This window comes from Oncorhynchus nerka, linkage group LG22 (assembly GCF_034236695.1).
Source record: "Oncorhynchus nerka isolate Pitt River linkage group LG22, Oner_Uvic_2.0, whole genome shotgun sequence".
In the NCBI taxonomy this organism is placed as follows: Eukaryota; Metazoa; Chordata; class Actinopteri; order Salmoniformes; family Salmonidae; genus Oncorhynchus; species Oncorhynchus nerka.
In genome coordinates this window covers 18,447,050-18,471,291 of record NC_088417.1, presented here as the reverse complement: position 1 = coordinate 18,471,291, position 24,242 = coordinate 18,447,050, and the positions used below count along the sequence as shown (strand labels likewise).

The window sequence follows — 24,242 nt, the reverse complement described above, 5'->3', positions numbered from 1 at the left end:
GAGGGGGCAGAGATGGAGATTGGAAGGGGGAGGAGGGGGCAGAGATGGACATTGGAAGGGGGAGGAGGGGGCAGAGATGGGTATTGGAGGGGAGGAGGAGGGGACAGAGATGGGGATTGGAGGGGAGGAGGAGGGGCAGAGATGGGGATTGGAGGGGAGGTGGAGGAGGAGGAAGAGGGGGCAGAGATGGGGATTAGAGGGGAGGAGGAGGGGGCAGAGATGGGGATTGGAGGGGAGGAGGAGGGGGCAGAGATGGGGATTGGAGGGGAGGAGGAGGGGGCAGAGATCGGTATTGGAGGGGAGGAGGAGGAGGAGGGGGCAGAGATGGGGATTGGAGGGGAGGAGGAGGAGGAGGAGGAGGAGGAGGGGGGGCCGAGATGGGGATTGGAGGGGAGGAGGAGGGGGCAGAGATGGGGATTGGAGGGGAGGAGGAGGGGGCAGAGATGGGGATTGGAGGGGAGGAGTAGGGGCAGAGATGGAGATTGGGGGAGGAGGAGGGGGCAGAGATGGAGATTGGAGGGGAGGGGGCAGAGATGGAGATTGGAAGGGGGGAGGAGGGGGCAGAGATGGACATTGGAAGGGGGAGGAGGGGGCAGAGATGGTGATTGGAAGGGAGGAGGAGGGGGCAGAGATGGGTATTGGAGGGGAGGAGGAGGGGACAGAGATGGGGATTGTTGGGGAGGAGGAGGGGGCGGAGATGGGGAATGGAGGGGAGGAGGAGGGGGCAGAGATGGGGATTGGAGGGGAGGAGGAGGGGCAGAGATGGAGATTGGAGGGGAGGAGGAGGGGGCAGAGATGGGGATTGGAGGGGAGGAGGAGGGGGCAGAGATGGGGATTGGAGGGGAGGAGGAGGGGCAGAGATGGAGATTGGAGGGGAGGAGGAGGGGGCAGAGATGGAGATTGGAGGGGAGGAGGAGGGGCAGAGATGGAGATTGGAGGGGAGGAGGAGGGGGCAGAGATGGAGATTGGAGGAGGAGAGGAGGAGGGGGCAGAGATGGAGATTGGAGGAGGAGGAGGGGGCAGAGATGGAGATTGGAGGAGGGGCAGAGATTGGAAGGGGGAGGAGGGGGCAGAGATGGACATTGGAAGGGGGAGGAGGGGGCAGAGATGGTGATTGGAAGGGGAGGAGGAGGAGGAGGGGCAGAGATGGGGATTGGAGGGGAGGAGGAGGAGGAGGGGGCCGAGATGGGGATTGGAGGGGAGGAGGGGGCAGAGATGGGGATTGGAGGGGAGGAGGGGGCAGAGATGGGGATTGGAGGGGAGGAAGGGCAGAGATGGGGATTGGAGGGGAGGGGGAGGAAGGGCAGGGATGGGGATTGGAGGGGAGGAGGAGGGGGCAGAGATGGGGATTGGAGGGGAGGAAGGGCAGAGATGGGGATTGGAGGGGAGGGGGAGGAAGGGCAGGGATGGGGATTGGAGGGGAGGAGGAGGGGGCAGAGATGGGGATTGAGGGGAGGAGGAGGGGGCAGAGATGGGGATTGGAGGGGAGGAGGAGGGGGCAGAGATGGCGATTGGGGGAGGAGGAGGGGGCAGAGATGGGGATTGGAGGGGAGGAGGAGGGGGCAGAGATGGGGATTGGAGGGGAGGAGGATGGGGCAGAGATGGGGATTGGAGGGGAGGAGGAGGGGCAGAGATGGGGATTGGAGGGGAGGAGGAGGGGGCAGAGATGGGGATTGGAGGGGAGGAAGAGGGGGCAGAGATGGGGATTGGAGGGGAGGAGGAGGGGGCAGAGATGGGGATTGGAGGGGAGGTGGAGGAGGAGGAAGAGGGGGCAGAGATGGGGATTAGAGGGGAGGAGGAGGGGGCAGAGATGGGGATTGGAGGGGAGGAGGAGGGGGCAGAGATGGGGATTGGAGGGGGAGTTAGGGCAGATATGGGGATTGGAGGGGGAGTTAGGGCAGATATGGGGATTGGAGGGGAAGGAGGGGGCAGAGATGGGGATTGGAGGGGAAGAGGGGCAGATATGGGGATTGGAGGGGAGGAAGGGCAGATATGGGGATTGGAGGGGGAAGAGGGGCAGAGATGGGGATTGGAGGGGAAGAGGGGCAGAGATGGGGATTGGAGGGGAAGGAAGGGCAGATATGGGGATTGGAGGGGGAGGAGGGGCAGAGATGGGGATTGGAGGGGGAGGAAGGGCAGAGATGGGGATTGGAGGGGGAGGAAGGGCAGAGATGGGGATTGGAGGGGAGGGGGAGGAAGGGCAGGGATGGGGATTGGAGGGGAGGAGGAGGGGCAGAGATGGGGATTGGAGGGGAGGAGGAGGGGGCAGAGATGGGGATTGGAGGGGAGGAGGAGGGGGCAGAGATGGGGATTGGAGGGGAGGAGGAGGGGGCAGAGATGGGGATTGGAGGGGAGGAGGATGGGGCAGAGATGGGGATTGGAGGGGAGGAGGAGTGGCAGAGATGGGGATTGGAGGGGAGGAGGAGGGGGCAGAGATGGGGATTGGAGGGGAGGAAGAGGGGGCAGAGATGGGGATTGGAGGGGAGGAGGAGGGGGCAGAGATGGGGATTGGAGGGGAGGTGGAGGAGGAGGAAGAGGGGGCAGAGATGGGGATTAGAGGGGAGGAGGAGGGGGCAGAGATGGGGATTGGAGGGGAGGAGGAGGGGGCAGAGATGGGGATTGGAGGGGAGGAGGAGGGGGCAGAGATGGGTATTGGAGGGGAGGAGGAAGAGGAGGGGGCAGAGATGGGGATTGGAGGGGAGGAGGAGGAGGAGGGGGCCGAGATGGGGATTGGAGGGGAGGAGGAGGGGGCAGAGATGGGGATTGGATGGGAGGAGGAGGGGCAGAGATGGAGATTGGAGGGGAGGAGGAGGGGCAGAGATGAAGATTGGAGGGGAGGAGGAGGGGCAGAGATGGAGATTGGAGGGGAGGAGGAGGGGGCAGAGATGGAGATTGGAGGGGAGGAGAGGAGGAGGGGGCAGAGATGGGGAGGGGAGGAGGAGGGGGCAGAGATGGAGATTGGAAGGGGGAGGAGAGGGCAGAGATGGACATTGGAAGGGGGAGGAGGGGGCAGAGATGGTGATTGGAAGGGGGAGGAGGGGGGGCAGAGATGGTGATTGGAAGTGGGGGAGGAGGGGGCAGAGATGGAGATTGAGGGGAGGAAGGGCAGAGATGGGGATTGGAGGGGAAGGAAGGGCAGATATGGGGATTGGAAGGCAGAGATGGGGATGGGAAATTGGGGAGGAGGGGGCAGAGATGGGGATTGGAAGTGGGGAGGAGGGGGCAGAGATGGGGATTGGAAGTGGGGGAGGAGGGGGCAGAGATGGGGATTGGAAGTGGGGGAGGAGGGGGCAGAGATGGGGATTGGAAGTGGGGGAGGAGGGGGCAGAGATGGGGATTGGAGGGGGAGGAAGGGCAGAGATGGGGATTGGAGGGGAGGAAGGGCAGAGATGGGGATTGAGGGGGAGGAAGGGCAGAGATGGGGATTGGAGGAGGAGGAAGGGCAGAGATGGGGATTGGAGGGGGAGGAAGGGCAGAGATGGGGATTGGAGGGGGAGGAGGGGGCAGAGATGGGGATTGGAAGTGGGGGAGGAGGGGGCAGAGATGGGGATTGGAGGGGAGGAAGGGCAGAGATGGGGATTGGAGGGGGAGGACGGGCAGAGATGGGGATTGGAGGGGAAGGAGTGGCAGATATGGGGATTGGAGGAAGGAGGGGCAGATATGGGGATTGGAGGGGAAGGAGGGGCAGAGATGGGGATTGGAAGGGGGAGGAGGGGCAGAGATGGGGATTGGAGGGGAGGAAGGGCAGAGATGGGGATTGGAGGGGGATGAAGGGCAGAGATGGGGATTGGAGGGGGAGGAAGGGCAGATATGGGGATTGGAGGGCAGAGATGGGGATGGGAAATTGGAGGGGGCAGAGAGGGGCAGAGATGGGGATTGGAGGGGAGGAGGGGCAGAGATGGGGATTGGAGGGGAGGAAGGGCAGAGATGGGGATTGGAGGGGAGGAAGGGCAGAGATGGGGATTGGAGGGGGAGGAAGGGCAGAGATGGGGATTGGAGGGGGAGGAGGGGGGGGAGAGATGGGGATTGGAAGGGGGGAGGAGGGGGCAGAGATGGGGATTGGAGGGGGAGGAAGGGCAGAGATGGGGATTGGAGGGGGAGGACGGGGCAGAGATGGGGATTGGAGGGGAAGGAGTGGCAGATATGGGGATTGGAGGGGAAGGAGGGGCAGATATGGGGATTGGAGGGGAAGGAGGGGCAGAGATGGGGATTGGAAGTGGGGAGGAGGGGGCAGAGATGGGGATTGGAGGGGGAGGAAGGGCAGAGATGGGGATTGGAGGGGGATGAAGGGCAGAGATGGGGATTGGAGGGGAGGAAGGGCAGATATGGGGATTGGAGGGGAAGGAAGGGCAGATATGGGGATTGGAGGGAAGGAGGGGCAGATATGGGGTTTGGAGGGGGAGGAAGGGCAGATATGGGGTTTGGAGGGGGAGGAAGGGCAGAGATGGGGATTGGAGGGGAAGGAGGGGCAGAGATGGGGATTGGAAGTGGGGGGAGGAGGGGCAGAGATGGGGATTGGAGGGGGAGGAAGGGCAGAGATGGGGATTGGAGGGGAGGAAGGGGCAGATATGGGGATTGGTGGGGAAGGAAGGGCAGATATGGGGATTGGAGGGGAAGGAAGGGCAGATATGGGGATTGGAGGGGAAGGAGGGGCAGATATGGGGATTGGAGGGGAAGGAGGGGCAGAGATGGGGATTGGAGGGGGAGGAAGGGCAGATATGGGGTTTGGAGGGGGAGGAAGGGCAGAGATGGGGATTGAGGGGAAGGAAGGAAGGAAGGGCAGATATGGGGGTTGGAGGGGGAGGAAGGGCAGAGATGGGGATTGGAGGGGAAGGAAGGGCAGATATGGGGTTTGGAGGGGGAGGAAGGGCAGAGATGGGGATTGGAGGGGAAGGAAGGGCAGAGATGGGGATTGGAGGGGAATGAAGGGCAGATGGAGGGGGAGGAAGGCAGAGATGGGATTTGGAGGGGGAGGAAGGGCAGAGATGGGATTTGGAGGGGGAGGAAGGGCAGAGATGGGGATTGGAGGGGGAGGAAGGGCAGAGATGGGGATTGGAGGGGGAGGAGGGGGCAGAGATGGGGATTGGAGGGGAAGGAAGGGCAGATATGGGGATTGGAAGGGCAGAGATGGGGATGGGAAATTGGGGAGGAGGGGGCAGAGATGGGGATTGGAAGTGGGGAGGAGGGGCAGAGATGGGGATTGGAGGGGAAGGAGGGGCAGATATGGGGATTGAGGGGAAGGAGGGGCAGATATGGGGATTGGAGGGAAGGAGGGGCAGATATGGGGATTGGTGGGGAAGGAAGGGCATATATGGGGATTGGAGGGGAAGGAAGGGCAGAGATGGGGATTGGAGGGGAAGGAGGGGCAGAGATGGGGATTGGAAGTGGGGGAGGAGGGGGCAGAGATGGGGATTGAGGGGGAGGAAGGGCAGAGATGGGGATTGGAGGGGGAGGAAGGGCAGAGATGGGGATTGGGGGAGGAAGGGCAGATATGGGGATTGGAGGGAAGGAAGGGCAGATATGGGGATTGAGGGAAGGAGGGGCAGATATGGGGATTGGAGGGGAAGGAGGGGCAGAGATGGGGATTGGAGGGGGAGGAAGGGCAGATATGGGGTTTGGAGGGGGAGGAAGGGCAGAGATGGGGATTGGAGGGGAAGGAAGGGCAGATATGGGGTTTGGAGGGGGAGGAAGGGCAGAGATGGGGATTGGAGGGGAAGGAAGGGCAGAGATGGGGATTGAGGAATGAAGGGCAGATATGGGGTTTGGAGGGGAGGAAGGGCAGAGATTGGAATTGGAGGGGGAGGAAGGGCAGAGATGGGGATTGGAGGGGAGGAAGGGCAGAGATGGGGATTGGAGGGGGAGGAGGGGGCAGAGATGGGGATTGGAGGGGAAGGAAAGGCAGATATTGGGATTGGAAGGGCAGAGATGGGGATGGGAAATTGGGGAGGAGGGGGCAGAGATGGGGATTGAAGTGGGGGAGGAGGGGCAGAGATGGGGATTGGAGGAAGGAGGGGAAGATATGGGGATTGGAGGGGAAGGAAGGGCAGAGATGGGGATTGGAGGGGAAGGAAGGGCAGATATGGGGTTTGGAGGGGGAGGAAGGGCAGAGATGGGGATTGGAGGGGAAGGAAGGAAGGAAGGGCAGATATGGGGGTTGGAGGGGAGGAAGGGCAGAGATGGGGATTGGAGGGGAAGGAAGGGCAGATATGGGGTTTGGAGGGGGAGGAAGGGCAGAGATGGGGATTGGAGGGGAAGGAAGGGCAGAGATGGGGATTGGAGGGGAATGAAGGGCAGATATGGGGTTTGGAGGGGGAGGAAGGGCAGAGATGGGAATTGGAGGGGAGGAAGGGCAGAGATGGGGATTGGAGGGGAGGAAGGGCAGAGATGGGGATTGGAGGGGAGGAAGGGCAGAGATGGGGATTGGAGGGGAGGAGGGGGCAGAGATGGGGATTGGAGGGGAAGGAAGGGGCAGATATGGGGATTGGAGGAAGGAGGGGCAGAGATGGGGATTGGAGGGGAAGGAGGGGCAGAGATGGGGATTGGAGTGGGGGAGGAGGGGGCAGAGATGGGGATTGGAGGGGGAGGAAGGGCAGAGATGGGGATTGGAGGGGGAGGAAGGGCAGATATGGGGATTGGAGGGGAAGGAAGGGCAGATATGGGGATTGGAGGGGATGGAGGGGCAGATATGGGGATTGGAGGGGGAGGAAGGGCAGATATGGGGTTTGGAGGGGAGGAAGGGCAGAGATGGGGATTGGAGGGGAAGGAGGGGCAGAGATGGGGATTGGAAGTGGGGGAGGAGGGGGCAGAGATGGGGATTGGAGGGGGAGGAAGGGCAGAGATGGGGATTGGAGGGGAGGAAGGGCAGATATGGGGATTGGTGGGGAAGGAAGGGCATATATGGGGATTGGAGGGGAAGGAAGGGCAGAGATGGGGATTGGAGGGGAAGGAGGGGCAGAGATGGGGATTGGAAGTGGGGGAGGAGGGGGCAGAGATGGGGATTGGAGGGGGAGGAAGGGCAGATATGGGGATTGGAGGGGAAGGAGGGCAGATATGGGGATTGGAGGGGAGGAAGGGCAGATATGGGGTTTGGAGGGGGAGGAAGGGCAGAGATGGGGATTGGAGGGGAAGGAAGGAAGGCAGATATGGGGGTTGGAGGGGAGGAAGGGCAGAGATGGGGATTGGGGGAAGGAAGGGCAGATATGGGGTTTGGAGGGGGAGGAAGGGCAGAGATGGGGATTGGAAGGGAAGGAAGGGCAGAGATGGGGATTGGAGGGGAATGAAGGGCAGATATGGGGTTTGGAGGGGGAGGAAGGGCAGAGATTGGAATTGGAGGGGGAGGAAGGGCAGAGATGGGGATTGGAGGGGGAGGAAGGGCAGAGATGGGGATTGGAGGGGAGGAGGGGGCAGAGATGGGGATTGGAGGGAAGGAAAGGCAGATATTGGGATTGGAAGGGCAGAGATGGGGATGGGAAATTGGGGAGGAGGGGGAGATGGGGATTGGAAGTGGGGGAGGAGGGGCAGAGATGGGGATTGGAGGGGAAGGAGGGGAAGATATGGGGATTGGAGGGGAAGGAAGGGCAGAGATGGGGATTGGAGGGGAAGGAAGGGCAGATATGGGGTTTGGAGGGGGAGGAAGGGCAGAGATGGGGATTGAGGGGAAGGAAGGAAGGAAGGGCAGATATGGGGGGTTGGAGGGGGAGGAAGGGCAGAGATGGGGATTGGAGGGGAAGGCAGATATGGGGTTTGGAGGGGGAGGAAGGGCAGAGATGGGGATTGAGGGGAAGGAAGGGCAGAGATGGGGATTGGAGGGGAATGAAGGGCAGATATGGGGTTTGGAGGGGGAGGAAGGGCAGAGATGGGAATTGGAGGGGGAGGAAGGGCAGAGATGGGGATTGGAGGGGAGGAAGGGCAGAGATGGGGATTGGAGGGGGAGGAAGGGCAGAGATGGGGATTGGAGGGGGAGGAGGGGGCAGAGATGGGGATTGGAGGGGAAGGAAGGGCAGATATGGGGATTGGAGGGGAAGGAGGGGCAGAGATGGGGATTGGAGGGGAAGGAGGGGCAGAGATGGGGATTGGAAGGGGGAGGAGGGGGCAGAGATGGGGATTGAGGGGAGGAAGGGCAGAGATGGGGATTGGAGGGGAGGAAGGGCAGATATGGGGATTGGAGGGGAAGGAAGGGCAGATATGGGGATTGGAGGGGATGGAGGGGCAGATATGGGGATTGGAGGGGGAGGAAGGGCAGATATGGGGTTTGGAGGGGGAGGAAGGGCAGAGATGGGGATTGGAGGGGAAGGAGGGGCAGAGATGGGGATTGGAAGTGGGGAGGAGGGGGCAGAGATGGGGATTGGAGGGGGAGGAAGGGCAGAGATGGGGATTGGAGGGGGAGGAAGGGCAGATATGGGGATTGGTGGGGAAGGAAGGGCATATATGGGGATTGGAGGGGAAGGAAGGGCAGAGATGGGGATTGGAGGAAGGAAGGGCAGAGATGGGGATTGGAGGGAAGGAGGGGCAGAGATGGGGATTGGAAGTGGGGGAGGAGGGGGCAGAGATGGGGATTGGAGGGGAGGAAGGGCAGATATGGGGATTGGAGGGGAAGGAGGGGCAGATATGGGGATTGAGGGGAAGGAGGGGCAGAGATGGGGGAGGAAGGGCAGATATGGGGTTTGGAGGGGGAGGAAGGGCAGAGATGGGGATTGGAGGGGAAGGAAGGAAGGGCAGATATGGGGGTTGGAGGGGGAGGAAGGGCAGAGATGGGGATTGGAGGGGAAGGAAGGGCAGATATGGGGTTTGGAGGGGGAGGAAGGGCAGAGATGGGGATTGGAAGGGAAGGAAGGGCAGATATGGGGTTTGGAGGGTGAGGAAGGGCAGAAATGGGGATTGGAGGGGAAGGAAGGGCAGATATGGGGTTTGGAGGGGAGGCAGGGCAGAGATGGGGATTGGAGGGGAAGGAAGGGCAGATATGGGGATTGGAGGGGAAGGAGGGGCAGAGATGGGGTTTGGAGGGGAAGGAAGGGCAGATATGGGGATTGGAGGGGAAGAAAGGGCAGATATGGGGATTGGAGGGGGAGGAGGGGCAGAGATGGGGTTTGGAGGGGAAGGAAGGGCAGATATGGGGATTGGAGGGAAGGAAGGGCAGAGATGGGGATTGGAGGGGAAGGAAGGGCAGAGATGGGGATTGGAGGGGAAGGAAGGCAGATATGGGGATTGGAGGGGAAGGAGGGGCAGAGATGGGGATTGGAGGGGGAGGAAGGGCAGAGATGGGGATTGGAGGGGAAGGAAGGGCAGAGATGGGGAATGGAGGGGAATGAAGGGCAGAGATGGGTTTTGGAGGGGGAGGAAGGGCAGAGATGGGGATTGGAGGAGGGAAGGGCAGATATGGGGTTTGGAGGGGGAGGAAGGGCAGAGATGGGGATTGGAGGGGAAGGAAGGGCAGAGATGGGGATTGGAGGGGAATGAAGGGCAGATATGGGGTTTGGAGGGGAGGAAGGGCAGAGATTGGAATTGGAGGGGGAGGAAGGGCAGAGATGGGGATTGGAGGGGGAGGAAGGGCAGAGATGGGGATTGGAGGGGGAGGAGGGGGCAGAGATGGGGATTGGAGGGGAATGAAGGGCAGATATGGGGTTTGGAGGGGAGGAAGGGCAGAGATTGGAATTGGAGGGGGAGGAAGGGCAGAGATGGGGATTGGAGGGGGAGGAAGGGCAGAGATGGGGATTGGAGGGGGAGGAGGGGGCAGAGATTGGAATTGGAGGGGGAGGAAGGGCAGAGATGGGGATTGGAGGGGAGGAAGGGCAGAGATGGGGATTGGAGGGGAGGAGGGGGCAGAGATGGGGATTGGAGGAAGGAAAGGCAGATATTGGGATTGGAAGGGCAGAGATGGGGATGGGAAATTGGGGAGGAGGGGGCAGAGATGGGGATTGGAAGTGGGGGGAGGAGGGGCAGAGATGGGGATTGGAGGGGAAGGAGGGGCAGATATGGGGATTGGAGGGGAAGGAAGGGCAGATATGGGGTTTGGAGGGGGAGGAAGGGCAGAGATGGGGATTGGAGGGGAAGGAAGGGCAGATATGGGGGTTGGAGGGGGAGGAAGGGCAGAGATGGGGATTGGAGGGGAAGGAAGGGCAGATATGGGGTTTGGAGGGGGAGGAAGGGCAGAGATGGGGATTGGAGGGGAAGGAAGGGCAGAGATGGGGTTGGAGGGGAATGAAGGGCAGATATGGGGTTTGGAGGGGAGGAAGGGCAGAGATGGGAATTGGAGGGGAGGAAGGGCAGAGATGGGGATTGGAGGGGAGGAAGGGCAGAGATGGGGATTGGGGGGAGGAGGGGGCAGAGATGGGGATTGGAGGGGAAGGAAGGGCAGATATGGGGATTGGAAGGGCAGAGATGGGGATGGGAAATTGGGGAGGAGGGGGCAGAGATGGGGATTGGAAGTGGGGAGGAGGGGCAGAGATGGGGATTGGAGGGGAAGGAGGGGCAGATATGGGGATTGGAGGGGAAGGAGGGGCAGAGATGGGGATTGGAGGGGAAGGAGGGGCAGAGATGGGGATTGGAAGTGGGGGAGGAGGGGGCAGAGATGGGGATTGGAGGGGGAGGAAGGGCAGAGATGGGGATTGGAGGGGAGGAAGGGCAGATATGGGGATTGGAGGGGAAGGAAGGGCAGATATGGGGATTGGAGGGGATGGAGGGGCAGATATGGGGATTGGAGGGGAGGAAGGGAAGATATGGGGTTTGGAGGGGGAGGAAGGGCAGAGATGGGGATTGGAGGGGCAGAGATGGGGATTGGAAGTGGGGGAGGAGGGGGCAGAGATGGGGATTGGAGGGGGAGGAAGGGCAGAGATGGGGATTGGAGGGGGAGGAAGGGCAGATATGGGGATTGGTGGGGAAGGAGGGGCACAGATGGGGATTGGAAGTGGGGGAGGAGGGGGCAGAGATGGGGATTGGAGGGGGAGGAAGGGCAGATATGGGGATTGGAGGGGAAGGAGGGGCAGATATGGGGATTGGAGGGGAAGGAGGGGCAGAGATGGGGGAGGAAGGGCAGATATGGGGTTTGGAGGGGGAGGAAGGGCAGAGATGGGGATTGGAGGGGAAGGAAGGAAGGGCAGATATGGGGGTTGGAGGGGGAGGAAGGGCAGAGATGGGGATTGGAGGGGAAGGAAGGGCAGATATGGGGTTTGGAGGGGGAGGAAGGGCAGAGATGGGGATTGGAAGGAAGGAAGGGCAGATATGGGGTTTGGAGGGGAGGAAGGGGCAGAAATGGGGATTGGAGGGGAAGGAAGGGCAGATATGGGGTTTGGAGGGGGAGGCAGGGCAGAGATGGGGATTGGAGGGGAAGGAAGGGCAGATATGGGGATTGAGGGGAAGGAGGGGCAGAGATGGGGTTTGGAGGGGAAGGAAGGGCAGATATGGGGATTGGAGGATGGAGGGGCAGATATGGGGATTGGAGGGGAGGAAGGGCAGATATGGGGTTTGGAGGGGGAGGAAGGGCAGAGATGGGGATTGGAGGGGAAGGAGGGGCAGAGATGGGGATTGGAAGTGGGGGAGGAGGGGGCAGAGATGGGGATTGGAGGGGAAGGAGGGGCAGAGATGGGGGAGGAAGGGCAGATATGGGGTTTGGAGGGGAGGAAGGGCAGAGATGGGGATTGAGGGAAGGAAGGAAGGGCAGATATGGGGGTTGGAGGGGGAGGAAGGGCAGAGATGGGGATTGGAGGGGAAGGAAGGGCAGATATGGGGTTTGGAGGGGAGGAAGGGCAGAGATGGGGATTGGAAGGGAAGGAAGGGCAGATATGGGTTTGGAGGGGGAGGAAGGGCAGAAATGGGGATTGGAGGGGAAGGAAGGGCAGATATGGGGTTTGGAGGGGGAGGCAGGGCAGAGATGGGGATTGGAGGGGAAGGAAGGGCAGATATGGGGATTGGAGGGGAAGGAGGGGCAGAGATGGGGTTTGGAGGGGAAGGAAGGGCAGATATGGGGATTGGAGGGGATGGAGGGGCAGATATGGGGATTGGAGGGGAGGAGGGGCAGATATGGGGTTTGGAGGGGGAGGAAGGGCAGAGATGGGGATTGGAGGGGAAGGAGGGGCAGAGATGGGGATTGGAAGTGGGGAGGAGGGGGCAGAGATGGGGATTGGAGGGGGAGGAAGGGCAGAGATGGGGATTGGAGGGGGAGGAAGGGCAGATATGGGGATTGGTGGGGAAGGGAAGGGCATATATGGGGATTGAGGGGAAGGAAGGGCAGAGATGGGGATTGGAGGGGAAGGAGGGGCAGAGATGGGGATTGGAAGTGGGGGAGGAGGGGGCAGAGATGGGGATTGGAGGGGGAGGAAGGGCAGATATGGGGATTGGAGGGGAAGGAGGGGCAGATATGGGGATTGGAGGGGAAGGAGGGGCAGAGATGGGGGAGGAAGGGCAGATATGGGGTTTGGAGGGGGAGGAAGGGCAGAGATGGGGATTGGAGGGGAAGGAAGGAAGGGCAGATATGGGGGTTGGAGGGGGAGGAAGGGCAGAGATGGGGATTGGAGGGGAAGGAAGGGCAGATATGGGGTTTGGAGGGGGAGGAAGGGCAGAGATGGGGATTGGAAGGGAAGGAAGGGCAGAGATGGGGATTGAGGGGAAATGAAGGGCAGATATGGGGTTTGGAGGGGGAGGAAGGGCAGAGATTGGAATTGGAGGGGAGGAAGGGCAGAGATGGGGATTGGAGGGGGAGGAAGGGCAGAGATGGGGATTGGAGGGGGAGGAGGGGGCAGAGATGGGGATTGAGGGGAAGGAAAGGCAGATATTGGGATTGGAAGGGCAGAGATGGGGATGGGAAATTGGGGAGGAGGGGGCAGAGATGGGGATTGGAAGTGGGGGAGGAGGGGCAGAGATGGGGATTGGAGGGGAAGGAGGGGAAGATATGGGGATTGGAGGGGAAGGAAGGGCAGAGATGGGGATTGGAGGGGAAGGAAGGGCAGATATGGGGTTTGGAGGGGGAGGAAGGGCAGAGATGGGGATTGAGGGGAAGGAAGGAAGGAAGGGCAGATATGGGGGTTGGAGGGGAGGAAGGGCAGAGATGGGGATTGGAGGGGAAGGAAGGGCAGATATGGGGTTTGGAGGGGAGGAAGGGCAGAGATGGGGATTGGAGGGGAAGGAAGGGCAGAGATGGGGATTGGAGGGGAATGAAGGGCAGATATGGGGTTTGGAGGGGAGGAAGGGCAGAGATGGGAATTGGAGGGGGAGGAAGGGCAGAGATGGGGATTGGAGGGGAGGAAGGGCAGAGATGGGGATTGGAGGGGAGGAAGGGCAGAGATGGGGATTGGAGGGGGAGGAGGGGCAGAGATGGGGATTGGAGGGGAAGGAAGGGCAGATATGGGGATTGGAGGGGAAGGAGGGGCAGAGATGGGGATTGGAGGGGAAGGAGGGGCAGAGATGGGGATTGGAAGTGGGGGAGGAGGGGGCAGAGATGGGGATTGGAGGGGAGGAAGGGCAGAGATGGGGATTGGAGGGGGAGGAAGGGCAGATATGGGGATTGGAGGGGAAGGAAGGGCAGATATGGGGATTGGAGGGGATGGAGGGGCAGATATGGGGATTGGAGGGGGAGGAAGGGCAGATATGGGGTTTGGAGGGGGAGGAAGGGCAGAGATGGGGATTGAGGGAAGGAGGGGCAGAGATGGGGATTGGAAGTGGGGAGGAGGGGGCAGAGATGGGGATTGGAGGGGAGGAAGGGCAGAGATGGGGATTGGAGGGGGAGGAAGGGCAGATATGGGGATTGGTGGGGAAGGAAGGGCATATATGGGGATTGGAGGGGAAGGAAGGGCAGAGATGGGGATTGGAGGGGAAGGAAGGGCAGAGATGGGGATTGGAGGGGAAGGAGGGGCAGAGATGGGGTTGGAAGTGGGGGGAGGAGGGGGCAGAGATGGGGATTGGAGGGGGAGGAAGGGCAGATATGGGGATTGGAGGGGAAGGAGGGGCAGATATGGGGATTGGAGGGGAAGGAGGGGCAGAGATGGGGGGGAGGAAGGGCAGATATGGGGTTTGGAGGGGAGGAAGGGCAGAGATGGGGATTGGAGGGGAAGGAAGGAAGGGCAGATATGGGGGTTGGAGGGGAGGAAGGGGCAGAGATGGGGATTGGAGGGGAAGGAAGGGCAGATATGGGGTTTGGAGGGGAGGAAGGGCAGAGATGGGGATTGGAAGGGAAGGAAGGGCAGATATGGGGTTTGGAGGGTGAGGAAGGGCAGAAATGGGGATTGGAGGGGAAGGAAGGGCAGATATGGGGTTTGGAGGGGGAGGCAGGGCAGAGATGGGGATTGGAGGGGAAGGAAGGGCAGATATGGGGATTGGAGGGGAAGGAGGGGCAGAGATGGGGTTTGGAGGGGAAGGAAGGGCAGATATGGGGATTGGGGGAAGAAAGGGCAGATATGGGGATTGGAGGGGAGGAGGGGCAGAGATGGGGTTTGGAGGAAGGAAGGGCAGATATGGGGATTGGAGGGGAAGGAAGGGCAGAGATGGGGATTGGAGGGGAAGGAAGGGCAGAGATGGGGATTGGAGGGGAAGGAAGGGCAGATATGGGGATTGGAGGGGAAGGAGGGGCAGAGATGGGGATTGGAGGGGAGGAAGGGCAGAGATGGGGATTGGAGGGGAAGGAAGGGCAGAGATGGGGAATGGAGGGGAATGAAGGGCAGAGATGGGTTTGGAGGGGGAGGAAGGGCAGAGATGGGGATTGGAGGGAAGGAAGGGCAGATATGGGGTTTGGAGGGGGAGGAAGGGCAGAGATGGGGATTGGAGGGGAAGGAAGGGCAGAGATGGGGATTGGAGGGGAATGAAGGGCAGATATGGGGTTTGGAGGGGAGGAAGGGCAGAGATTGGAATTGGAGGGGGAGGAAGGGCAGAGATGGGGATTGGAGGGGGAGGAAGGGCAGAGATGGGGATTGGAGGGGAGGAGGGGCAGAGATGGGGATTGGAGGGGAATGAAGGGCAGATATGGGGTTTGGAGGGGAGGAAGGGCAGAGATTGGAATTGGAGGGGAGGAAGGGCAGAGATGGGGATTGGAGGGGAGGAAGGGCAGAGATGGGGATTGGAGGGGAGGAGGGGGCAGAGATTGGAATTGGAGGGGGAGGAAGGGCAGAGATGGGGATTGGAGGGGAGGAAGGGCAGAGATGGGGATTGGAGGGGAGGAGGGGGCAGAGATGGGGATTGGAGGGGAAGGAAAGGCAGATATTGGGATTGGAAGGGCAGAGATGGGGATGGGAAATTGGGGAGGAGGGGCAGAGATGGGGATTGGAAGTGGGGGAGGAGGGGCAGAGATGGGGATTGGAGGGGAAGGAGGGGCAGATATGGGGATTGGAGGGGAAGGAAGGGCAGATATGGGGTTTGGAGGGGGAGGAAGGGCAGAGATGGGGATTGGAGGGGAAGGAAGGGCAGATATGGGGGTTGGAGGGGGAGGAAGGGCAGAGATGGGGATTGGAGGGGAAGGAAGGGCAGATATGGGGTTTGGAGGGGAGGAAGGGCAGAGATGGGGATTGGAGGGGAAGGAAGGGCAGAGATGGGGTTGGAGGGAATGAAGGGCAGATATGGGGTTTGGAGGGGAGGAAGGGCAGAGATGGGAATTGGAGGGGGAGGAAGGGCAGAGATGGGGATTGGAGGGGAGGAAGGGCAGAGATGGGGATTGGAGGGGAGGAGGGGGCAGAGATGGGGATTGGAGGGGAAGGAAGGGCAGATATGGGGATTGGAAGGGCAGAGATGGGGATGGGAAATTGGGGAGGAGGGGGCAGAGATGGGGATTGGAAGTGGGGGGAGGAGGGGCAGAGATGGGGATTGAGGGAAGGAGGGGCAGATATGGGGATTGGAGGGAAGGAGGGGCAGAGATGGGGATTGGAGGGGAAGGAGGGGCAGAGATGGGGATTGGAAGTGGGGAGGAGGGGGGCAGAGATGGGATTGGAGGGGAGGAAGGGCAGAGATGGGGATTGGAGGGGAGGAAGGGCAGATATGGGGATTGGAGGGAAGGAAGGGCAGATATGGGGATTGGAGGGGATGGAGGGGCAGATATGGGGATTGGAGGGGGAGGAAGGGAAGATATGGGGTTTGGAGGGGGAGGAAGGGCAGAGATGGGGATTGGAGGGGCAGAGATGGGGATTGGAAGTGGGGAGGAGGGGGCAGAGATGGGGATTGGAGGGGGAGGAAGGGCAGAGATGGGGATTGGAGGGGAGGAAGGGCAGATATGGGGATTGGTGGGGAAGGAGGGGCACAGATGGGGATTGGAAGTGGGGGAGGAGGGGGCAGAGATGGGGATTGGAGGGGAGGAAGGAGGGGCAGATATGGGGATTGGAGGAGGAAGGGGGGAGGGGGCAGATATGGGGATTGGAGGGGAGGAGGGGCAGAGATGGGGGGAGGAAGGGCAGATATGGGGTTTGGAGGGGGAGGAAGGGCAGAGATGGGGATTGGAGGGGAAGGAAGGAAGGGCAGATATGGGGGTTGGAGGGGGAGGAAGGGCAGAGATGGGGATTGGAGGGGAAGGAAGGGCAGATATGGGGTTTGGAGGGGAGAAAGGGCAGAGATGGGGATTGGAAGGGAAGGAAGGGCAGATATGGGGTTTGGAGGGGGGAGGAAGGGGGTTTGGAGAAATGGGGATTGGAGGGGAAGAAAGGGCAGATATGGGGTTTGGAGGGGAGGCAGGGCAGAGATGGGGATTGGAGGGGAAGGAAGGGCAGATATGGGGATTGGAGGGGAAGGAGGGGCAGAGATGGGGTTTGAAGGGGAAGGAGGGGCAGAGATGGGGTTTGGAGGGGAAGGAAGGGCAGAGATGGGGATTGGAGGGGAAGGAAGGGCAGATATGGGGATTGGAGGGGAAGAAAGGGCAGATATGGGGATTGGAGGGGAGGAGGGGCAGAGATGGGTATTGGAAGTGGGGAGGACGGGCAGATATGGGAATTGGAAGGGCAGAGATGGGGTTTGGAGGGAAGGAGGGGGCAGAGATGGGGATTGGAGGGGAGGAAGGGCAAATATGGGGATTGGAGGGGAAGAAAGGGCAGATATGGGGATTGGAGGGGAGGAGGGGCAGAGATGGGTATTGGAAGTGGGGAGGACGGGCAGATATGGGAATTCAAGGGCAGAGATTGGCATTGGAGGGGAAGGAGGGGCAGAGATGGGGATTGGAGGGGGAGGAAGGGCAGATATGGGGATTGGAGGGGAAGGAGGGGCAGATATGGGGTTTGGAGGGGAAGGAAGGGCAGATATGGGGATTGGAGGGGAAGAAAGGGCAGATATGGGGATTGGAGGAGGAGGGGCAGAGATGGGTATTGGAAGTGGGGAGGACGGGCAGATATGGGAATTGGAAGGGCAGAGATGGGGATTGGAGGGGAAGGAGGGAGCAGAGATGGGGATTGGAGGGGAGGAAGGGCAGATATGGGGATTGGAGGGGGAGTTAGGGCAGATATGGGGATTGGAGGGGAAGGAGGGGGCAGAGATGGGGATTGGAGGGGGAGGAAGGGCAGATATGGGGATTGGAGGGGGAGGAAGGGCAGAGATGGGGATTGGAGGGGAGGAGGGGGCAGAGATGGGGATTGGAGGGGAGGAAGGGCAGAGATGGGGATTGGAGGGGAGTGGGCAGAGATGGGGATTGGAGGGGGAGGAAGGGCAGAGATGGGGATTGGAAGGGCAGAGATGGGGATGGGAAATTGGGGAGGAGGGGGCAGAGATGGGGATTGGAAGTGGGGAGGAGGGGCAGAGATGGGGATTGGAAGGACAGAGATGGGGATTGGAGGGAAGGAGGGGGCAGAGATGGGGATTGGAGGGGAGGAAGGGCAGATATGGGGATTGGAGGGGAGGAAGGGCAGATATGGGGATTGAGGGGAGGAAGGGCAGATATGGGGATTGGAGGGGGAAGAGGGGCAGAGATGGGGATTGGAAGTGGGGAGGAGGGGAAGGAAGGGCAGAGATGGGGTTTGGAGGGGAGGAAGGGCAGAGATGGGGATAGGAAGTTGGGGAGGAGGGGCTCAGAGATGGGGATTGGAGGGGAAGGAAGGGCAGAGATGGAGGTTGGAGGGGGAGGAAGGGCAGAGATGGGGATTGGAAGTGGGGGAGCAGGAGGCAGAGATGGGGAGGAGGGGGCAGAGATGGGGGTTGGAGGGGAGGAAGGGCAGAGATGGGGATGGAAGTGGGGAGGAGGGGGCAGAGATGGGGATTGGAAGGGCAGAGATGGGGATTGGAAGTGGGGGAGGAGGGGGCAGAGATGGGGATTGGAAGGGCAGAGATGGGGATTGGAAGTGGGGGAGGAGGGGGCAGAGATGGTGATTGGAAGGGCAGAGATGGTGATTGGAAGGGCAGAGATGGGGATTGGAAGGGCAGAGATGGGGATTGGAAGGGCAGAGATGGGGATTGGAAGGGCAGAGATGGTGATTGGAAGGGCAGAGATGGGGATTGGAAGTGGGGGAGGTGGGGGCAGAGATGGGGATTGGAAGGGCAGAGATGGGGATTGGAAGTGGGGGAGGAGGGGTCAGAGATGGGGATTGGAAGTGGGGGAGGAGGGGGCAGAGATGGGGATTGGAAGGGCAGAGATGGGGGGGGGTGTATTTCAGCTGGTGTTAATAAGGATGAAATAAAAGTAGGTTTTGAGTTCCACATGCAGAAACTCAACTCTGTGGAAATCTTCAGTAGACACCACTGTGTGACAAATTGTGAAGCGAAGCATTTCTACCGTTAGCTTACATCCAAGGGCCAAATCCTATCAGAGCTTTCATCACATGAACGGAAAACAAGAGATTGAGTCAAAAAAATACATTTCCCTGAGTATGTTTTGTAACACCATTCCATTTGTTTTTTTCTCCCACTTAAATATCCTCTAATTTTGTCCTCTCTCCCTCTCCCCAGGAGCGGAATAGAAATCAACAGTAACTTTAGAGAGAACTCCTTGCTAGAGGTACAACACTAACGACGTATGACCTTAAATAATTAGCCTAACTACGCAGAAGAAAGGGTCCTGCCATCTTTTCTGCTGAAGACAACAACAAAGAGGCCATATCTCACGATGTGAACACGACGATGGACTCACCTGTGTCAGTTCTCTGGTGCATCAATCTACCCCAGTGTTCCTGTCTCTGAAGAAAAATAAAGAACATTACTCACTTTAAAGTCTCTCTTTAAGCACTTTCAGTCCACCTAAAGCAGCCTCTACCAATACCCTTTACTCTCTAATAACTCTTATATCTCACTTATATCTCTCTTTCTGGACTTCTGTTTGTAATAACTGACTAACCAGTGTAGTTAGTTTTTCTGAGGATTTTACCAGACTTGTAGTTTTTTGTTTCGTTTTTTTTAATGCCTCCAAAATATTGGGGAAGAAGATGTGTTCTCCCCTCCCCCTCGATGTGTTCTCCCCTCCCCCTCGATGAGCGTTAGCGCCCTCAGAAGAGATTCTAACATATAACATGTATAACAACATATTTGACTTGAATCTACACTCAGCTTGTGATTGATTGACAGGTGAGGGGAAGGACAGGAAACGGCCATAATCATGCCAATCAGTAGATGGACCCCCCTTACTCCTGCCCCTTTGTTTCTGCATCTTTTTCTGTGTACCAAAAGATGAGGTGGATGATGTAGTGAGCTGGGCTGGGTGAATGCCAGTTAATGAGCTGGGCTGGGTGAATGCCAGTTAATGAGCTGGGCTGGGTGAATGCCAGTTAATGAGCTGGGCTGGGTGAATGCCAGTTAATGAGCTGGGCTGGGTGAATGCCAGTTAATGAGCTGGGCTGGGTGAATGCCAGTTAATGAGCTGGGCTGGGTGAATGACAGTTAATGAGCTGGGCTGGGTGAATGCCAGTTAATGAGCTGGGCTGGGTGAATGACAGTTAATGAGCTGGGCTGGGTGAATGACAGTTAATGAGCTGGGCTGGGTGAATGACAGTTAATGAGCTGGGCTGGGTGAATGCCAGTTAATGAGCTGGGCTGGGTGAATGCCAGTTAATGAGCTGGGCTGGGTGAATGCCAGTTAATGAGCTGGGCTGGGTGAATGCCAGTTAATGAGCTGGGCTGGGTGAATGCCAGTTAATGAGCTGGGCTGGGTGAATGCCAGTTAATGAGCTGGGCTGGGTGAATGCCAGTTAATGAGCTGGGCTGGGTGAATGCCAGTTAATGAGCTGGGCTGGGTGAATGCCAGTTAGTGAGCTGGGCTGGGTGAATGCCAGTTAATGCACATGTTCCTTTTTTCTCTCCTGATTATTATGTCATTCTCAAGTCCATTTTGTCTGAGGAGAAATCTGCTCCACGGTAACGGTTGCCTTGGTAGCTGTCAGTATCTTCAGGCTAAAGCTGGGGCCTGTTCAGGAGGTTGCAATGTTACACAACATTCAGATAGAAAATGTGTCCAATAGATTTGATTCTCTGTCATGTAGATGAGAACAGGAAATTGTTTTAGCTTTAAACATTACGTTTCTATCAGCAGTGTTGTGCAACGTTTCACCTGACTGAACAGGCTTCAGGCTCTCTGTCTCTGAAGAACTCTGTAATGCTTTTGGGATGACCCTCCCTGGTGTTCCTGGGTCCAGGTATAAGTTACTGTTAACCACATATCTGGGACCAGATGCTCTACCCCATCTCCTAACCTAAACCATTAGGGGGATTAAAATATATCTGGTCCTGGATCAGTGGTTAGGAGTGATTTTTGCCTACTGCCGATTGCTGCTTGGTTACAGAGGGGTATCCCAAAAGCTGAACATCACCAAGGAAATGAGCGTTTCTCCTCAAGGTGATTCACTAGCGAAAAATAAACATTTCCCATGTTTAGCATAACAAACGCTTCTGCGATGTGTCTTCTTGCGGTCTGTTGTGTGTATGTGATTGTATCGATGTGTGAGCAATAACCCTGTCATTCATTTTCTGTTTCTGCACTTGGATGATCCTAATATTACAGAATTTTTACTGACACCAAGACACATCACAGGCTGTGCCCCAACACTCTAGCATGGCTTCCTCCACTCCTCCATCTAGATTGATACTGTAGGGCAGGGATCATCAGCTAGATTCAACCGCGGGACAATTATTTTTTTGAGCAGATGGTTGGTGGGCTGGAACATAATTACAAATCATTTGTAGACTGCAAATTGATGGCAAGAAGCCCAAACAGATATAATATTTGACTTAAACATAATCATTTTAAACCTTGCTTACATTTGTATACATTCATGTCTCTATTATGCGTGGGAATACTTTGGAACATATTTCCTAAATTAAAATAACTTTTAGCTGATTTCCTGGTGATTTATGTCTTTTATGTCCAACAATGAAAATAATGTATATGTACTGTATCATTGTTTGAATATGTACAGTACCAGTCAAAAGTTTGGACACACCTACTCATTCAAGGGTTTTTCTTTATTTTTACTATTTTCTACATTGTAGAATAATAGTGAAGACATCAAAACTACAAAATAACACATATGGAATCATGTAGTAAGCAGAATGTGTTAAACAAATCAAAATATATTTGAGATTCTTCATTGTAGCCACCCTTTGTCACCTAGAATGCATTTCAATTAAAAGGTGTGTCTCGTTCATTTGTGGAATGTCTTTCCTTTAATGAGTTTGAGCCAATCAGTTGTGATGTAACAAGGTAAACAGAAGACAGCCCTATTTGGTAAAACACCAAGTCCATATTATGGCAGGAACAGCTCAAATAAGCAAAGAGAAACGACAGTCCCTCATTACTTTAAGACATCAGTCAATCTATCTAAAAACCATCAAGTGCTTTGACGAAACTGGCTCTCATGAGCACCACCAGAGAGTTACCAGAGTTACCTCTGCTAGTTACCTCTGCTGTTACCAGAGTTACCTCTGCTGTTACCAGAGTTACCTCTGCTGTTACCAGAGTTACCTCTGCTAGTTACCTCTGCTGTTACCAGAGTTACCTCTGCTGTTACCAGAGTTATAAAATATATTTTCATTTGTTTAACCCTTTCTGGTTACTATTTGATTCCATCTGTGTTATTTCGTAGTTTTGATGTCTTCACTATTATTCTACAATGTAGAAAAAAGAACAAAAAACCCTTGAATGAGAAGGTTTTTCCAAACTTTTGACTGGTACTGTATATTACTGTTCAAAATGTTGGGGTCACTTAGAAATGGCCTTGTTTTTGAAAGAAAGCATTTTTTGTCCATTAAAATAACATCAAATTGATCAGAAATACAGTGTAGACATTGTTAATGTTGTAAATGACTATTGTAGCTGGAAACGGCAGATTTCTTATGGAATATCTACATAGGTGTACAGAGGCCCATTATCAGCAACCATCACTCCTGTGTTCCAATGGCACGTTGTGTTAGCTAATCCAAGTTTATCATTTTAAAAGGCTAATTGATCATTAGATAACCCTTTCACAATTATGTTAGCACAGCTGAAAACTGTTGTGCTAATTAAAGAAGCAATAAAACTGTTCTTTAGACTAGTTGAGTATCTGGAGCATCAGCATTTGTGGGTTCGATCACAGGCTCAAAATGGCCAGAAACAAATAACTTTCCTGTGAAACTCGTCAATTTCTCGTCAGAAATTAAGGCTAATCCATGGGAGACATTGCAAATAGTACAATACTATATACATATATACATACACACTGCATATATACAGATACATAATATGTACATGTAGGTAGAGTTATTGAAGTGACTATGCATAGATAATAACAGAGAGTAGCAGCAGTGTAGAAGAGGGGGGTGGGGGGCAATAAAAATAGTCTGGGTAGCATGCATGTGTAGGTTAATCTTGAGTTCCTGGTAAATCACTCACTTTGACTATTGAATTAATAGTCGGCCAGTGAACGTTTCTTCATAATGTTTAATTTCCTTGAAACCTTGTATCTCTTAGTTGCTACTCTCTAATGCATTCTCTAATACAAAGTAGCACAATAAAAATCTTTAAATAATTATTTATATTTATGGAAGTAATAAGGAAGTAGTATAATTTATTTCAAACCGCATCACATCTGCCCTATTTTCAGGATTATATACAGTATGTTGCTGGACTATGCTATCCATGAGGTACATGCACGTTGTGTTTCAGTATATGGCCACCAGATAGCGCCATTGTATCATTTACAACTTAACTCCCATTAACTCCTGTGTGCAGTGCTCCTATGTGCAGTGCTCTTTTGTGTAGTAATGCTATGTGTAGTAATGCTGTAGGTTCTATATTCTGTGATTTATCTTCCTTGTATCAAAGGCACAATAGCACCTTGTTACTCAACAGCTTCTCCAACCCCTCCACAAGCGATTATATAGAGAGTACAGACACTTGCTGTGCAAACTACACCTTTGTCTGAGCAATTAATGTCGGGGGAGGGAGGGAGGGAGAGAGAGAGGGAGAGGGAGAGAGAAGGACGGAGGGAGGGAAGGAGGGAGAGAGAGAGAGAGAGGGAGAGAGAGAGAGGCAGAGAGAGAGAGAGGCAGAGAGAGGGAAGAGAGAGAGAGAGAGAGAGAGGGTGAGGGAGAGAGGCAGAGAGAGGGAGAGAGAGAGAGAGAGAGGACCCTCTGTGTGTGATGAGGAGGGAGAGTTGTAATTATATCGGAGGAGGCTTTTGATTGCGACTCTCCTCTCTGTCCTCTGCCTGTTAATTTGTACATCCATCAGGCTTTCTGCAGACACTCGCTGCATTCATCTGTGAAGGCAGCCAAAACATTCATCTGTGAAGGCAGCCAAAACATTCATCTGTGAAGGCAGCCAAAGCAGACCGCTCGTTTAACAGTACAATAATAGAAAAGCAGAATGCTCACCGCAATTACCGGTTTCTAGCTGCACGTGGCAGTGTTGTTGAGATGCACAGAGCCAAATATGCTAATGGTGGTATGTGTCGTGAGGGTGATTCCCACCTTGTTTGTTCAGAGGTTGAATTAGCTTGCTGCAGCCCTAACACAGTAGAGAGCACGACCTCTGACCTCAACTCTATTAGCTCAGCTAATACCTGATGATGACGTCCAGGCTTTAGTAATGCAGAGTACCTTATTGTATTTGTTGTGCTTAGGCTGCTATTATATTTGTGTATATTTGACTCAAATTGATTGTGCTTGTTATAGTCTGTTGTGTATGTTGCCAATGGACTTGTTGACATGGATGTGCTGCTTCTGTGGTCAAAACGGCTCTAAAGGAATGCCTTTCACAACCCCCAAATGTCCTCTCTTGTCAGAGGAAAATTCTATGGCGTGATGAGAAAAGATGAGAGGGAAAGAGACTTCTCTCCTGCATTCCACTGCTTCCTTTGAACAGTCAGTCACATTGAAGACTCGTCAAGACA

The 24,242-nt window shown here is 56.5% G+C and overlaps 1 protein-coding gene across 1 annotated transcript in view; it reads left to right on the top strand.

Moving 5' to 3' along the window:
- Positions 1-21,513, top strand: part of LOC115104938 (YTH domain-containing family protein 3-like) — a 47,792-nt gene extending 26,279 nt beyond the window's left edge. Inside the window, 1 exon segment of the mRNA XM_029626366.2 lies at positions 18,832-21,513. Coding sequence (XP_029482226.2) covers positions 18,832-18,855 — 24 coding nt within the window. The 3' untranslated portion in view covers positions 18,856-21,513.
- The last annotated feature ends 2,729 nt before the right edge of the window (positions 21,514-24,242 follow it).